Genomic DNA, 17432 nt, shown 5'->3' with positions numbered 1-17432 from the left:
CCTTATTGCTTGAGGGGTATAATTTTGCCTGCAGGGTCTTCTGCCTGAGCCCAGCGACTTGCTGGAATGAAGAACCCAACAGAAAGCTTAAGGTCAAAATGGAGGCAGCCAAAGTCCTTTTTCATTGTCTTATATATTCACAGGAGTCTTTATTTACCTTTTATTTTATTCTCTTTAAATCTGTACTTTTTTCAAGTACCATGATTTTTAAATTATCGTTTAATTTTCTTTTTTTTTAAGATTTTTATTTATTTGACAGATCACAAGTAGGCAGAGAGGCAGGCAGAGAGAGAGAGGAGGAGGAGGCAGGCTCCCCACTGAGCAGAGACCCCGATGTGAGGCTCCATCCCAGGACCCTGGGATCATGACCCAAGCCGAAGGCAGAGGCTTTAACCACTGAGCCACCCAGGAGCCCCATTATCATTTAATTTTAATTATAGATTAAGAACTGAAAAGATATATAAAACTGAATTATAGATATAGAACTGAAAAGCAGTTTGATGAAGTTATTATGTAAAGAGGTCACTGATTTTCCTTAAAACATTAAATTTTATTTTCTAGCTTTGTTTAATCACTGACTCATAACAGGTGGTTCCTTAAGTTTTTATTTCAGCTAAATTTATTTTATTTCAATTGAATTATTAGTAAATATATTTTTTTATTATCCAGGTAATCAAAATATAGTGTGCAACATAACTTTAAAGGAAATATACAAAGCATTATCCACCAATTTAAATTCTTAGCGTTTGGAGTATAATCCATGCCTAAATTGTTTCTGTCTTGTACTCATCTTTACTGGGATGGTTTAGCTGGGAAGTCAAGGACAATAAACTTAAAGGAAAAAGAGGAAAGCTAAGACAAACAGCTTTAGGCAATGTAAGAAATTCTGCTTTAAAGCATGTAAATCCTTTCCACTGTCAGCCCAGTGTGGTGGAGGGTCGAGAGCGCTGACAAGTCTCAGGCCTGACTTCTGTGCTGTCTTTACTTGCTGTGTGACTTGAAGTGATTCTCTTTCTCTCTCTGGTTGGTGACTTTGTCATGTATAAAATAGAACTTGCTCCAGATGACTGGTTCTCAACAGCACCCCCTCCATAGTGTTCTACAGCTGCACCAAGGTGTTCTTTTATTTAAATAAAAATATAGAATTTTTTTTACCACCTGAAATGTCATTAACCCTTTGTTGCTATTGCTGCCAATCATCTTAACCAGGGCCAGGAGGTGGCAACTGAACAAGTGGCCAAAAAAAAAAAAAAAGTGGAAAACTTGGGAATATCTAGTCTGCTCAATTTGATAGTTTTTGAGAAAATTATAAAGTGAGGTTGGATGTGATTTTTTTGTGTAGCTCACATAATGGAGTTATTGGTGCCGAATCATAACACAGGGGAAGTGTTTGCAGTTTGTGGGATGAGAAGCTGTGTAGAATAGTGGCCGAACACGCGGACTCCGCAGCCAGGTTGCTTAGGCGGGGACCACAGCTCTGTGACTGACTGACGAGCTCAGTTTCCCGGACTGCTTAGGCGGGGACCACAGCTCTGTGACTGACTGACGAGCTCAGTTTCCCGGACAAGTCGCTGAACCTCCCCCTCTCTCTGTTGCTCACCTGTGCAGTGCAGGTAATGAGTAACAAACCTACTTCATAGGTTATTGTGAGGATGAAATGAATCAGTGCATCCGAAAGTATTTAGAACATGCCTAGCACATAGTAAGTACTTTACAAATATCAGCTATCATTATTCTGTGGTATGAATGAATCTATTAATATTTAATTGTACTCGGCAAAGAACATTGATTTCTGGGGCTGTCTCCAACACATATTTGAGAACCATGGGCCTGGAATTTCTCTTCTTGTTCTGAAATATTGTTATTCCATGTCCTAGAATTGGATTCCCTATAATCTTTTTTTTTTTAAGATTTTATTTATTTATGTGAGAGAGAAAGTGAGAGAGAGAGAGAGAGAGAGAGCATGAGTGGCGATGAAAGGCAGAGGAAAATGGAGATGCAGACTCTTTCACTGAGTGGGGATCCAGACATGGGGCTCCATCACAGGATCCTGGGATCATGACCTGAGCCGAAGGCAGACGTTTAACGGACTGAGCCACCCAGGTGCCCCTAAAGCAGCATTTTATACGGAAATTGTATTTATAGCTCAAGCTGTTTTCTGGGGTACGCATCTACCTTCGAAGGCAGATCTGGGCCTTGTTTTCCACCTCTACGTGCAGGTGATGAAGGGAGAGCTTGTCAACGTTAAATCCTGGGTGGTTTTAGAGGAGTGGCTTCCTTCAGCAGTGTAGGCCCAGGGGTGGTGGGAACCAGGCTGGTGGATGTTGAGGGCTCTGGCTCAGCGGGCGGGCGGTGTGTTGGGAACTGCAGGAACCAGGAGGAGGGCAGGCATTTGGGGAGTCTGGGTGCAAGGGACACTCCATTGTTCTGTGTAGAGCGAACCGGATTGGTGAACTGGCGGGAAAAGTCTGCATTTATCTTTCCTTCTTCCTTCCTCTTACTTTCCAGCTCTGTCACTCTTCTCATGCAGGTGTCACTTGGAGTGACCTGGGAAGTGGGCTGTCCATCTCCCCAACCAGACTGCGGGTTCTGCAGGAGCAGGGTTTTTACTTACTTTTTTGCATATCTGATGTTCACAAAGCCTGAAAAAAATGGCTACCATTTCTTGAATATTCGTCATTACGCTATGTGATCCCAAGTATTACCAGGTTTTACTGAATCTGAGATAGTGGTAAGATACATAATTGCTTTACATATTGTTACAGAAGAAAGGGCCTTGCCAGTTAAACTCTGATACAAGTGCTTTTGCCACTTAGAATTTTTACTATATACTTCTTGAAAGACTCTTTTGGCTTTATTTAGACATAGATTTTTATCACATCACCCTATGCACACATAAAAGGGAAAATGTAAGTGAAATAAATCGATTAAGGTATTCCCCAAATTTTATCACTTTCAGAGTCTGACTCTTCAGGATCACTTTTGACTCAGAGTCATTGATTTATTTCTGTGCCACCAAGAGTGTTGGTGATGCAGTGTTTCTTGGAGCACCTGGGTGGCTTCAGTTCGTCTTTGGCCCAGGTCATGATCTCAGGGCCTTGGGATCAAGCCCCACACTGGGCTTCTTGCTCAGTGGGAAGTCTGCTCCTCCCTCTCCCTTTACCCTTCCCTACACCTCCCTAGTGCTCTCTCTCTGTCTCAAATAAATGAATCTTAAAAAAAAAAAAAAAAAAAAAAAAAAAAAAAAAAAAAAAAAAGAAGAGTGTTGGTGTTTCAGTGTCTCTTAAAAGAGGTCGTGCTGCTGTCTCTAGGAATCTCCTCCAAGCAGCTACTATCTATTCTGGGAGTTTTGATCCTGGTGTTTTCTCACTCGACCTGTGGCAGGCTAGTCTTTCCCCGTATCTCGTTAATGACAGTACATACTGCAGCTTCCTCCGTATCACTGTCTTCCATACCCAGGTCCTTTGCTTGTTAAGGTTATTTTCCCAGTGATGGATATTTGCTTCCCTAATCAGATTTATGCTCAACTGCTGTTCGCATGCCTTTCACTTCTAATGCCAAATTATAGTGTAATCTCCTTGAAGATGTTTAAAATGGCAGTTAGACTCAGGGTGTCCAGTGTTGACAATACGCATGACTCAGTGAAGCAAGGACAAAACTAATAAATGGCTGTGCGCAAGGTCACACACAACAGGCAGTGGCATCCACGTCCTGACTGACACCTTGAGGACAGCAACCACAGGACACCACAGTTATAAAATAGATTCCTAGTTCAGAAATGTTAAAATGTGAAAAAAAATGCACTATAGGCCTGACAAAATACAGATTGTTAATTCTAATGACATCCATGCTGGGCAGATAATTTGGATTTTCAGAAAAGGAGATTAGAGATTAGTGTGTTTCTTACTAACATCATAGCTATGAAGCACATGGTAGATTTGGGAGAGTAGAATCCAGATTTGTCTGATTCTAAAGGTCATACTGCCATCTATACAACATTATCCCAGAAAAAATAGACTGGAAGCTTCAAGGAAGCAAGGATTTTTTTTTTTTTTTTAATACTGATTTTTTTAGGACCTAGAACATCCTGGCATATACTAAGTACTTAATAAATATTTGTTGAATAAAGCCCTTAAAGAGAAGATAGAAATGCAGTCATGTCCTTCCTTTCCTAGAAATGAAGTCTGTAACATTTTGGACGAGGGGTAAAAGCAGGGAGGATGGGTGACCATTTTCTAGACAAGCTGCAGTTTGTGGTTCACCTGTTCTTCCAGGTTTTAGAAGAGGCAAAGCAGTGAGGAGTTGAAGGCCAGGTCTTAGAAAAGGCAAAACAGTGAGGAGTAAAAGGATGTCTGTCTGTAGCTGAGAGAGTGTGTCAGCACTAGCCTGTTGGACAGCACTAGGGTAGTTTCTGGCCTCTTCTTCCTCATCTCCTGTAAATCAAGATCAGCGGGACTCTGTGAATTGTGCAGTTAAAAATAAACAAAAAAGGAAGCCAATCTGATAAGCCTTACCATAAAGGAAGCTTGGGTACAGGGCATTTATATGTGATCAGTTGCTAGGTTTTAAACAATATGAAATGTTTCGAAAATTCTGACGTGCTGATAGCTCATCTGTAAAATACAAAAGTTGACATATTTGAATACTACTTTGTGCTAGATCTTGTGCCTAGAATTTCTCCATATACCAGGTAATCCCTACCGTAACTCTGGGAGGTAGTTACTGTCTCCATTTTCTATGATGATATTGAGGACTCAGAGAATAAGTTATACACTAGTGAGCGGTGGAGCCCGTCTGGGAGCCGGGGTGTTTAGCGGAGATTCTGCAGATTTGCTTCTGTTCTCTACTGCTTCCTCTCTAAGCTTAAGGCAGAACTAGACTTTAGAAACCACTTTATACTCTTTTTAAAAATTATTATTTAATTTATTTATTTGAGAGAGCACAGAGAGGGACAGAGAGGGGAGAGAAAGGGAGAGAATCCCAAGCAGACTGTGCAAGGAGCTGGACATGGGGCTCGATCTCACAACCCTGAGATTACGACCTGAGCTGAAACCAGGAGATGGACGCTTAACTGACTGAGCCACCCAGGCACCCACCACTCTACCCTCTTATTTTACAACAGGGATACTGATGCTAGAGGATATAAAGTGACTTATTTAGGAGTGCCTGGGTGGCATAGTTGGTTGTGGAGGTGGGGGTAGAGAGAGAGAGAGAGCAGACTCCCTGCTGAGTGCAGATCCCCGTGTGGGGCTCCATATCATGATCCTGAGATCACATCCTGAGCTGAAATCAAGAGTCTTACCCTACTGCGCCACCCAGGCACCCCAGTAAGGATTTTATTTTTAAGTGACTTCTATACCCATTGTGGGGCTCGAACCCACAACCCCAAGATCAAGAGTCACATTCTCTACTGACTAAACCAGCCAGGTGGCCCTTAGACTTGAGTTTTCTTGAGCAATTTATTAAATAATAAATAATTGCGCAATGTCACACTGGTGTTTTAAGTAGTTTCATAGGGAGAGAAACTCAATAGGTTTTATGACTATATCTTCAAGAACTACCAAGTGGATAATCGGTAGCACTGCTTTGGATTCCAGACACTATCTGAATTAAAGAGTTTTCACCATCTTGGGTTTCTTTATTTGCTAATGGTATTCTAAAAATTTTAGAGCTGTGGCTAGGCGGTATTTCACATCCTGATTGCTAAATGTGTCTTGCAAACTTTCCTATGTGTAGATTAACGTTCTATTGTTTTGTTCCACATCTGCTAAGTAGTTATCTCCTTTTTTCTTCTCTTTAATCTTGTCTTCTATGGTTTACTGGTGTTTTATGCCAGACGTAGTGTCTACGTCCTTATTTGGGAAAGGTTAGGAACGGGGTATTTCATTCTGGGGCAAATGTCCCATTCCTTCCTGTTTCTGCCTCCTCGCTCCTACTACCTTCCTTCAGGTGTCCTCTTCTCGGAGACCAGCCCTGAGCATCCAGTTGGCATTAGGTGTCCTCTTTTACCCTGGCTACTGTGATAGTTTTTTTTTTTTTTAAGATTTTGTTTATTTATTTGAGAGAGAGAGAGTTTGAGAGAGTGAGTGGGCGGAGGGGCAGAGGGACGAGCAGACTCCCCGTGGATCAGGGAGCCTGATGCGGGACTCATCTGAGAACCCTGGGATCATGACCTGAGAACCCTGGGATCATGAGACGCTTCACTGACTGAGCCACCCGGGCACCCCAGTGATAGCTTTTTAAACACTCCCTACACGTTATTGAGTACTTGCCACGTGCCAGATCTAGAGTTACTTTTGTGAACACACACATTCTTTGGCCTGTAGGAACTTAGGGTTCAGATGGAGAGCCAGTTGGACACAAAAATGCAATGTGATTGAATACCTTTTTAAAAAAAGCTAATATATGAGTGTTTGTTACGTAACAGCCATTGTACTAAGCACCTCACATGCATTATTTTATGTCAGTCTCTCAATAAGCTTATGATCCCCATTTTCTAGAGAAGGAACAGGAATTTAGAGAACATCTGTGTTTTGTGCGAGGCCAGTTATGTTTCAGAATTGCTATCCAAATCCAGGTCCAGAGCCCAAACTCTTTTTTTTTCTTTTTTTTTAAGGTTTTATTTATTCACTTGAGAGAGAGAGGGACAGAGAGAGCACAAGCAGGGGGCGAGACAGAGGGTGAGGGAGAAGCAGAGGCCTCGCTGAGCTGGGAGCCCAAGGCCGGGCTTCATCCCAGGACCTGGAGATCATGACCTGAGCCGAAGACAGACACTTAACAAAGACTGAGCTGCCCAGGCACCCCCAGAGCCCAAGCTCTTAACCACTGTGCTTTGGACTGACTGCTGTGTTTTCACAGGTCAGAGCACTTCTCCCTGTGTGTCCCCTATGCCCTCATGTACTAGGCACAGGGAGGTGGGTGCCACTGTTGGAGTTTGAGAACTAATAATGACCTACCAGTCAGATGGTGGCTATAAGTGATTCAACATCTTCCCTTAGAGACTTCAAAAGAATTCAAGATACTAACAAATGTAAAACGGCCTTCAAGGTATTCATCACAGTGTTGCTTGTAATAGGAAAAGACTAGAAATAACCTAAATGTTTATCCACAGGAGATTAAATAAATTAGTGTGTATGGATACACAGTGAAATGATGCAGTGGGAGGAAATGAAATATGGATAGGGAACAATGTAGAAGGTATGGTGTTTTGTAGAATAAACATGGCTCAGCAGAGATGTTACTTTGTTTTTTTTTTTTTTAAAGATTTTATTTATTTATTTATTTATTTATTTATTTATTTATTTGACAGAGAGAGAGAGCACAAGCAGGCAGAGAGGCAGGCAGAGGCAGAGAGAGAAGCAGGCTCCCCACTGAGCAAGGAGCCCGATGCAGGGCTTAATCCCAGGACCCTGAGATCATGACCCGAGCCAAAGGCAGCGGCTTAACCCACTGAGCCACCCAGGTGCCCCGAGATGTTTATTTTTATAGAATCAATAGTATGCTGCCATTTGTGGTGGGAGAGACAGAGTATTTATGTATGTATGTATGTATGTATTATGTATGTATATATGCATGCAAGTTCTGCACCCAGGCTGGGGTTTGAACTCATGACCCAGGGATCAAGAATCATGTGCTCTACCAATTGAGCCAGCCACATGGCCCTGTATTTTTGCATGTATATGTGTAGCATATCTCTGGAAGTGTAGACAAGAAATTGATAATATAGGTAGCTTCTGAAGGGTAGATAAGGGATTCCAGGTACGGAGATTGTCCATATCTTTTTATGCCTTTTGAATTTGAATTTGGAATAATAAGCACCTTCCTAGAAATGAAAACAAATACAGAATGACACTCAGAGCTGTGTATGTTTCATAAGCGTGTGGGATAAGCCTGCCTTGGTACTTGTCCCATCCCAGTGCCTGGCATAGTATGCCGTATTTATGCACTTGAGGATTTATGCAATCAATGAACCAAGTTGAAAAAACAATCTCAAATTCCTATATAGGAAAGATACAACATCTCTTTTGTGGTATTCCTGCTAAAAAAACACATCCTGAATCTAACCATGAAGAAATATTGGACAAATTCAAATTGAGGAACAGTCTGAAAAATAAATGGCCTGTGTATTTTAAAAATGTCAAGGTCATGGATGACTAAGAAAGACTAGGAGACTGTTCCAGAGCAGAGGGGATGGAGGGATACGACAACTGGATGCACTGCATGAAATGCCAGAATGGATCCAGGGCCAGAACAAAAAGTTGAGGGGTGCCTGGGTGGCTCAGCTGTTAAGCGTCTGCCTTCGGCTCAGGTCATGGGATCAAGCCCTGCATTGGGCTCCTTGATCGGGGGAATTCTGCTTCTCCCTCTGCCACTCCCCCTGCTTGTGTTCCCTCTCTCGCTGTGTCTCTCTATGTCAAATAAATAAAGAAAACCTTAAAAAAAAAAGTAGTTTCTTTCTCTATGAAGGATATTAATTAGATAGTTGGCAAAACACGAATAAGCTCTGTAAATTAGGTAATAGTACCATTTCATTGTAACTTTCTGGTTTTGTTCCTAGTAATTTGAGAAAAAGTACTGTTTTTAGGAAATAGGTACTTAGGAATTTAGTAATAAAGGGGCACGTGTTTGCAACTTACTCTCAAATAGCAAGAGGGAGAAGACAATAATAAACACGTAGAATGCTAACATTTGGTAAATCTGAAGAAATACAGGTATTATTTCTACCATTTTGTAGCTATTCTCTCAAACTGTTTCAAAATTAAAAAAAAAAAAAACAAAACCACTTCCTATATGGAACATCTTGTGATTTCATAATATTGAACCTTTTATGTCCTGTTGTACAATTTAGTAGTTTTCTTCATGAGTATCTTAATATTTTTGATGACATTTATCCCTAGATTTCTTAATATATTTGTTCCTCTAAAAAAAATATAATAGCTTTGTTCATGTATAATTCACATAGTATGCAGCTAGCCCTGAATATCCTTTTATACGTGCTTGAGTACTACTTTTATGTCAGGAAGGTATCCTTCTTTAAAAATAACTAACTTCATTAGGGTGTAATTAACACATAATTAATTTTAAAAAGCTTTATTTTATTTTATTTTTTAAAAGATTTTATTTGTTATTATTTGGCAGAGAGAGACACAGTGAGAGAGGGAATGCAGGTGGGGGAGTGGGAGAGGGAGAAGCAGGCTTCCCGCTGAGCAGAGAGCTGGATGCGGGGCCCGATCCCAGGACTCTGGGATCATGACCCAAGCCGAAGGCAGACGTCCAAGGACTGAGCCACCCAGGCACCCCAAAAAGCTTTATTTATTTTAGAGAGCACAATGCATGTGACATGCAAGTGAGGAGAGGAACAGAGGGAGAGGGAGAGAGAATCTCAAGCACTCAGGCACTCTGCACTGAGCACGGGTTCCTGATAGGGGGCTGCATCCCAGGACTTTGAGATCACAACTCAAGCTGAAATCAAGAGCCTGCTGCTCAACACACTGAGCCCCCAGGTGCCCCTAATTTACACAGATTTTAATTGAATAGCCTGATGACTTTTGATACATGTATTCCCCATGTAACTACAACCCCAGTCTGGATACAAGGTATAAAACACTACCACTTATCCAGAAAGTTCCCCCATAACTCTTTGTTTATGCATTCACCTGTTGGTAGACGTGGGCGTTGTTTCCAGCATCCTCTGACAGAGAGGAGAAGAGTCAGGTGTATGTATGCAAGGGTGAGTATATGCGGGGGTGATTTTGGGATGACAATGCTGAGGTGAAGCAGGGACAGGCTCCTCAGCTGCTCAGGAGAGTCTCCCAGGCAGCATAATGTGGCAGTTCCTGTTTTCCAGAGTAAGGGCCAGACATTGGATATTGTAGTCTTTTCTTTTATTACAGTCTTTCCTTTCTTTCTTTTTTTATGAAAGATTTTATTTATTTTAGAGCAAGAGGAGGGGCAGAGGGGGCAGGGAGAGAGAATCCGCAGCAGACTCCACAGCACTGAGCCCAATGCAGGACTCCATCCCATAACCTTGAGATCACGACCTGAGCCAGAACCAAGAGTCGGTTACTTAACTGCCTACCCTACTCAGGAGCCCCTCCAGTCCTTTCTTTCTTCTTCTTCTTTTTTAAAAGATTTTATTTATTTATTTGACAGAGAGAGAGAGAGAGAGATCACAAGCAGGCAGAGAGGTAGGCAGAGAGAGAGGGGGAAGCAGCCTCCCTGCTGAGCAGAGAGCCTGATGTGGGGCTCCATCCCAGGACCCTGGGATCATGACCTGAGCTGAAGGCAGAGGCTTAACCCACTGAGCCACCCAGGCGCCCCTCCTTTCTTTCTTCTTTGAGTCTTATTCTGGTTCAGACATTGGAGCATGTGCAGTCAAGGAATATGCTTCTTGGCTTATTTCCATTAATAATGGGAAAAATTCTGACTGGATCTGGGCCAGTGGTCTTCCTTACCTTTGGTGTAGTGGTGTTCTGAGCAGTTTTACCTTTCCTGTTTATGTTGCTGCTTTAATGGGATGGCGGGAGTAGGTATATCAGGTGTGGCTGCTCCATTAAACAGCAAAATCTCACATGAGTCTTAACATGTCCACAATTTATCATCATCAGAAGGGAAGATTGATTTCCTTAAAATACTATTTTGGAAAAATTAAAAAAAAATAAATGGAAAAATCCCACCTATTTTGGAAAAGATTTCAAGATGTAGATTTAGTGTAGGTTGATGTTTATTAAGGTTTGTGATTTGTTCATTAATTGATCCTGCATTAACCAAATGGGAAACAGAATCTACATTTATATTCACCAGATTGTGGCCCCCAAAATTCAGTCTTTTCTGCCTGCCGTTTTCCTGTTTTTGTGACTTTTATTATTCTGCTGTTCATTTTGCGTAGGTGGAGTAGGAAGTCAGTGTCTAAGCAAGTGTGCAGGGGCAGCTGAGCTGGGCTGTGCCACAGTCAGGCTTGGGTATGAACCCATCACTTACCTGCGTTTACTGTCTAGAAACCTTGTTCTCCTCATCAGCAGAACTCAGAGATATACCTGCAGCATTTTTTTTTTCTATTTTAGTCTATGTTGTTGACCTTCAGTATTTATTCATTCATTTACTTTTTTTTTTTAAAGATTTTATTTATTTATTTGACAGACGGAGATCACAAGTAGGCAGAGAGGCAGGCAGAGAGAGAGGGGAAGGGAAGCATGCTCCCTGCTGAGCAGAGAGCCCGATGTGGGGCTCGATCCCAGGACCCTGAGACCATGACCCGAGCTGAAGGCAGAGGCTTAACCCACTGAGCCACCCAGGCGCCCCCATTCATTTACTTTTTAAGTAAACTTTACTTCCAGCATGAGGCTTGAACTCATGACCCTGAGATCAATAGTCACATGCTCTATGGACTGACCCAGCTGGGATCCCCAGACCTTTAGTATTTTTAGTGAGGGTTACACCTACCTGATGAGTGTCTACCTGATGAGCAAGCATGCAATACATTGTATTATCATTACAAATAATTTCTCCATTTTCACCTTTTTGTCCAGATGTGTTATTTTTTTCCCCTTTGTGGTTAAAACTGTCATTTATTAAAATGTATTCATCTGTTAAAGAACTTGGTTCACTTTCTCTTTTTCTTCAGGCACGTTGCAGAGAGGTCTTTCTGTCCTTCATGAACCCGCCCGCGGTCGACAGATGACTGTCCTCTGCCCGGTGCTGTTCTAGGTGCCCCGGACGGACGCGGAGCTGTCCAGCAGGGGGAAGGATGGATTCCAAAGATGAGAGCTCACACGTGTGGCCCACATCTGCAGAGCACGAAGAGAATGCTGCACAGGTGAAGAGCGGTCTTTCCAGTGTGGGGCTGGTAGTGGTATCTCAGTTGGGTCGGTTTGCTGACAGCTAAAGAAATACCGGCTTCCCTGTAGTGAGAGTAGCTGGGAGGGAGGGGACGTGCAGGACCAGCACAGGCGGAATACGGAGGGTTTCGGCACTTCGGGGAGTGCTCCACCAGGATGGGTCACTATGATTTACAAGGGCTCGGGGACCATCCACAGGCTTCTCTGCCACTTCTGCAACTTACTGTCATGTTTGCTTCACTGCCCGGTTTTATTTTATATTCTTAGCGCTGAAAGCCTCCAACTGGAGTGTTTCTTTCATGTTACCAAGTATAAGGTTTTGATTCTTCATGTGTAATGAAGTACAAAGTATGTCTACCGCGTGGCTTTTTCTTTTCTTTCAAATTCAGAATGTAAAGGTCTAATGGCAAGCTGTCCCATCGAGTCAGCCACCTGGAAGGCCAGTCATGTATCCAAACGCTGCTGTGATGGATGAACACGGCCTTTTGGACTGTGATCATAACCAGCAGCGCGTTATTTTGACTATTCTTAGCAAAGGCAAATGTCTGCTTTTTTGATGTGGATTTGAATTCTGGGAGCAGTCCACAGTCATATGGAATCCTGTGTGGCCAAAGTATAACACTTAGTTTTTAAGCATTGTAATAAATATGCAATTTTAAGTTAGTTTTTCATTAACTTACATAACCTTAGTATTATTATGAAAATCAGGATGTTAACACTAAGCACTTAAATATACACATTTATTTAAGTAATATGGCAAATATTGCAATAAATAAAATTAGTTTTCTGGGATGAGTTAAAGTCTGAGTATGAATACTTAAAAAAAAATGTTCTAGTGATGCTTCCAGCAGGATACTGAGAATGCTGTTCTGATTCTCCTAGAAACCATGTTGAAGACAACCTTCATGTAGCTACGTATTTTGGTGTATTTTATGAGCGAAAATGTAGTCCATTCAAAAAACAGGGTCACCATTTTGTAGGTAATCGGATAGTAAACAGCAGAGCTCAACACCCCTCATTGCTCTCCCTCTTCCCAGTTGTTTCTTTTCCTAGCCAGGAACTCTGATTTAGCAAGATACTGTGCGATGGAGACCAAGTTTCAATGTTAATGCACAAATCTAAAGCCAAAAAGTTATCTTGCAGCACTTCAAGCTGTGCCAATTGTTAGAAGTCCAATTCTTGCAATATACAAACTGTATCTTCATGGACAAATCAAATTTGTGTAGAAGTTGGACAATATACTTAGTTTAAAAGTGGAAGTTTGTTTTATTTCTGTTTGATTGTATTTGGTCTCCAGGGTTCTTTCTGGGGATTAAATTTCCTCATATCATCTTTGGAACCTACTGCTCCCCGTTGGAAAAAACTGAAATAAAAAAAGTTAGGTCCAAAGCCAGGATAGCGTAAGAGTAAAGATTCCAACTAACGTTGATATCAGCACATAAATTATTTCTCTCCCAAATGTGTGCTTTGGCCATCTGCTTCCATACCTTCAATATCAGGTATCAGGCTATGTGCCAAGCTCTAGCCTTCAAGAAGTCAAACCTCCTAAGCTGACTATCCAGAAAGCATTTTATAGAATTCAGTTTCTGCTTTCGTTCTTGGTAGGTAGAAAATTATTTACCCTGGTGACAACTGAAATAGTTTTCCAAAACCCTTTAAAAGTACTAGACTAGAATTTTCTGTGTCTTTATCTTGCTGGCAAGGAAGAGTTCTGTAACATTCATTGACTCAGCATACGCTTACTGCCATGCCTCCAGTATAGCCTTGGAGTGTGAAAAAAACACGTAGGAAAGAAAGTGACCTTGTTTTAATATGTCTGAAGAAAGACACTATTAATTATAAAGCAGAATGTTAATCATGTGTTGAGGGCAGTTGGCTTTTGAGTTGACATTGTTTTACATTGCAGAATAATTTGTATTTCGTATTTTGGTAATGTGGTCAACCAGGAATCTTCAGTCACATTTCCAGGATCAGGTCACTGCCCCCTCATGATTCCCCAAAAGAGATGTCTGCATTGGACATTTGGGGCCAAGAAGAATTTATATCAGTTGCCTGATATTAACTAGCAAATCAGTGACAAGGATTCCTTCCTTGGATCCTGTCCCCAAGTCGCTAACAGTGTAGATGACTAGGGTGTATCAGTTCTCATTCTCCTTTCATTGGGAATATTTTAGAGATACAATTGTGGACTGTGCTTGGTCAGCCAGGTATCTTTGTGAGTTTGGTTTTGTTCTTCAAGGACACTCTTGCTGCTTTCTGCCCCAGGTGCACTTTGTTCCTGACGCTGGAACTGTGGCTCAGATCGTCTACACCGATGACCAGGTTCGTCCGCCCCAGCAGGTGGTGTACACGGCAGATGGTGCCTCCTACACTTCAGTGGACGGGCCTGAGCACACACTGGTGTACATCCATCCTGTGGAAGCCGCACAGGCATGTGAAGGGTTACTGTTTCTAGTTTGTTTGTTAATTGGTTAACTCCCCACTGACTTATGTTTATTTTCTGTCCTCCCTGGGCTAGGTGCTGGTGATGCAAGATATGATTCAGATACAATCTGTGCTTTTCAGGAGCTTATAACTAACTTGGCAGAGGAAGATACGCTTTATTTAAATTAAATATAGTAGGAGGTTAGAGCGCTAGCCTCCTCTGAGTTCTTGTCCCAACAACCGTGGACTAGCTTACCAACTTGTTACTTTTCTGAAGTATCAAGAACCAAGTCAGAAATGGCATTTAGTTCTGTATAGCTTAATCACAGATGGATCAATAAAAACATACAGATTATTTCAGTGAAAGGTGTAAGCAAAAAGTCCTCTTGGCTTATTAACTGTTCCTTATTAATAATTGACTGATTTGTAGGACTATAATAGAAGCAAAGGTAAAAGCTGTGCAGTTAGAACTGCTTTCTTTTATTTTTTTCTTAGTGACTTGGCATGTTAGTTTCCAAATGCATGACACAAATAAATATGTAAATGTTAGTTTGCATGTTAGCACTTTAGAATGTAGAGAGCATTTTTAAATATACTTAAAAAAAAAAAAAAGCAAACAAGTTCCATACTTTTGTAGTGGAATCTTGGTAATAAAAATTTGCCCTCATGCAGTATTTAATCAAGGGGCTCAAATCACTCCCAAGAAGAAATGGGGCCCACTTAACTGAAAACTTCTAAATCTATATAAATGAAAGTCACCAAGTAGTCAGATGGTACTTTTAGGATGTCTCTACTTAGTTTTAATCCCCTGACTATATTAAAACAAGTTCGGATAGTTTATGTAAAGAATGTCCTGTAGGCAACTTATTATTGTGTTACTGAATGTCTGATTTTTGATAATTTTAAAATTTATTTTATTTTAGTAATTTGTGCCCAATGTGGGGCTCAAACTCGCAACCCCAAGATCAAGAGTCACATGCTCTTTTGACTTTTAATAATTTTTAAATAGCAAGTCTAAGAAATCATACAACTGGCTGAAATTCCTAGATGTACCTCTGGAATCAGAACTGAACCATAGTTCTTATTCCTCTGGGTTTGCTAAAGGCTTGGGCAGAATATTTGTTTGGATTGGTGATTTTCTTTGGTATCTTGACTAAAATGATTTCGAAGATTTTCCTTCTCTAGTTAATTCTGCTGTATCATGACCCAAGTTATGTGTTTCAATAAGACCTTTTAAAAATTATGATTTTACTGACTTTATGCAGGAATGAATCTATGGAACATTAAATTCAGTTTATTTCCCTTCTACTTTTTTGGTAATGAGCACGCATTTATATATATTTGAAAGCTATCCTTGTGTATATGTTAGTCTTCTGTGTGTCTGTATGTCTCCATCCATTTTCACTTAATCCCAAGTCTACTCCTGTGGTACACAGTGTGATGTGTGAATGTATGCGCCCTTGTTCATGCCATGTCTTACATTTTTGTGACATACCTTTTTTAATTAGCTGTGACATTCAACCTCGAGAGATTTTGCTTAAGGGTAAAATTGTCAAGTATGTTAGCCAGTTGAGATGGTTAACTTATATAATCTCTTTGGAACCATCTGAATGAAAGGTTTTAGCTAAAAGTAAGATTACTGTATTTATCTTCTTTATTAATGAGGGATTATTTCTAGCTATATGGAAATTAAGTCTGCCAAGAATTGGTGCTTAGCAGTGGGATAATTTTTCCTGTGTAGGCAAACTGTCTAAAGATTTATTGATAGGTTTTTTTCCTGTTGTTGTTTCTTTTGTCTAGACTCTGTTTACAGACCCAGGGCAGGTAGCTTATGTCCAACAGGATGCTACAGCTCAGCAGGTAATGAGTCGCTTTTTTGCCTTTTTATTGTTTTCCATTCCCTGGAATGCACCGCCTCCCTCCAACCCACCCCAACCCTCTGCACTCTGCGTCCTCTGGTTGTCTACTTCTTATGTATTAAGAATGGTCTTTACTTCCTTTAATGAAAACAAAGCAAAACAACACTAACGCGTTACAGTCAGTACATACTGAAATAGTCTGGTAATAAAAAAATGATTTGTCATGGAAATTTAAAAAACAAGTAGATTAATAGGATATTGGTTCAAATTCTAAAGAATAATCCTGAAGTTATAAGTGTCTCTTTTTGGAAATTTGGAAACATTTGGGTAGTTTGTCTATTTTAAATATTGAGGAAAAAATTTCTGCTTAAATGACATACAAATTTGATAGCAATCTTCCTCATTTTAGCTTTTTTTTTTTTTTTTTAAGATTTTATTTATTTATTTGACAGAGAGAGACACAGCAAGAGAGGGAACACATGCAGGGCGAGTGGGGAGAGGGAGAGGCAGGCTTCCCACTGAGCAGGAAGCCCAATGTGGGGCTCGATCTCAGGACCCTGGGATCATGACCTGAGCCAAAGGCAGACGATTAACGACTGAGCCACCCAGGCACCCCCTCATTTTAGCTTCTTGAAAAATTGAGATTTTTCTTAGTTTTATTTTAAAAAATTTTTAGAAGATTTTATTTATTGATTTAGGGAGAGTGCGAGCGATCTATGGAGGTGGGGGGAGGCGGGCAGAGGAAGAGAGAGAGAATCTCCAGTGGACTCCGCGTGGAGCCTGACATGGGACTTGATCTTATATGACCCTGAGATCATGACCTGAGCCGAAATCAAGAGTTGGAGGCTTACCCGACTGAGCCACCCAGGTGCCTCCTTTTTGGTTTTCTTTTAAAACGCTTCTTTCCTTTTATCCATATTTCTAATATATCCTATTTGACTTGGAGGGATTTCTTCCTTGTTTTCATCTGGGTTGTGAAAGTGATAAGACATAGAAGCTAGATGCCCCTGGTCTTACTATAAAGGGAATATGGATCCAAATAGGTTTGATTTCCCTCCTGGCCAGTAGGGCTGCTATTTAGCTGTGCCGCTGAGCGTCATGAGTGATTATCAAGAAAATTCCCATTAGCAAGCACTTTGTGCCTTTAAATCTTTTTTGGTAGATGATTCAGATACTTCCATTTTAAAATGTGAAAAGCGGACAGTAGTTCTGTTAATATTATTTATGAAATCTAGAGAGAATTCTGAGGAGTCTTTGTCATATAAGTTATGGTTGAATTTATTCCTGATTGATAGTAATCTGCAATCTTGTG

The 17432-nt window shown here is 40.9% G+C and overlaps 1 protein-coding gene across 4 annotated transcripts in view; it reads left to right on the top strand.

Annotated features, from left to right (window-relative positions):
• The window catches only part of PRDM10 (PR/SET domain 10), a 99409-nt gene that overhangs the window by 22740 nt on the left and 59237 nt on the right, over positions 1-17432 (top strand). Inside the window, exons 2-5 of one of the 4 annotated variants that reach the window (XM_047692347.1) lie at positions 10889-10961; positions 11624-11815; positions 14103-14267; positions 16062-16121. The exons of 1 other annotated variant lie outside the window; for it this stretch is intronic. In XM_047692347.1, coding sequence (XP_047548303.1) covers positions 11747-11815; positions 14103-14267; positions 16062-16121 — 294 coding nt within the window. In that variant the 5' untranslated portion in view covers positions 10889-10961; positions 11624-11746. The remainder of the gene's footprint in view (positions 1-10888; positions 10962-11623; positions 11816-14102; positions 14268-16061; positions 16122-17432) is intronic. 2 more of the 4 variants (XM_047692346.1, XM_047692348.1) reach the window with 2 other exon arrangements.

This window comes from Lutra lutra, chromosome 10 (assembly GCF_902655055.1).
Source record: "Lutra lutra chromosome 10, mLutLut1.2, whole genome shotgun sequence".
Taxonomy (NCBI): Eukaryota; Metazoa; Chordata; class Mammalia; order Carnivora; family Mustelidae; genus Lutra; species Lutra lutra.
The sequence above is the reverse complement of the archived record's forward strand: the minus strand, read 5'-3'. Positions and strand labels throughout refer to the sequence as shown.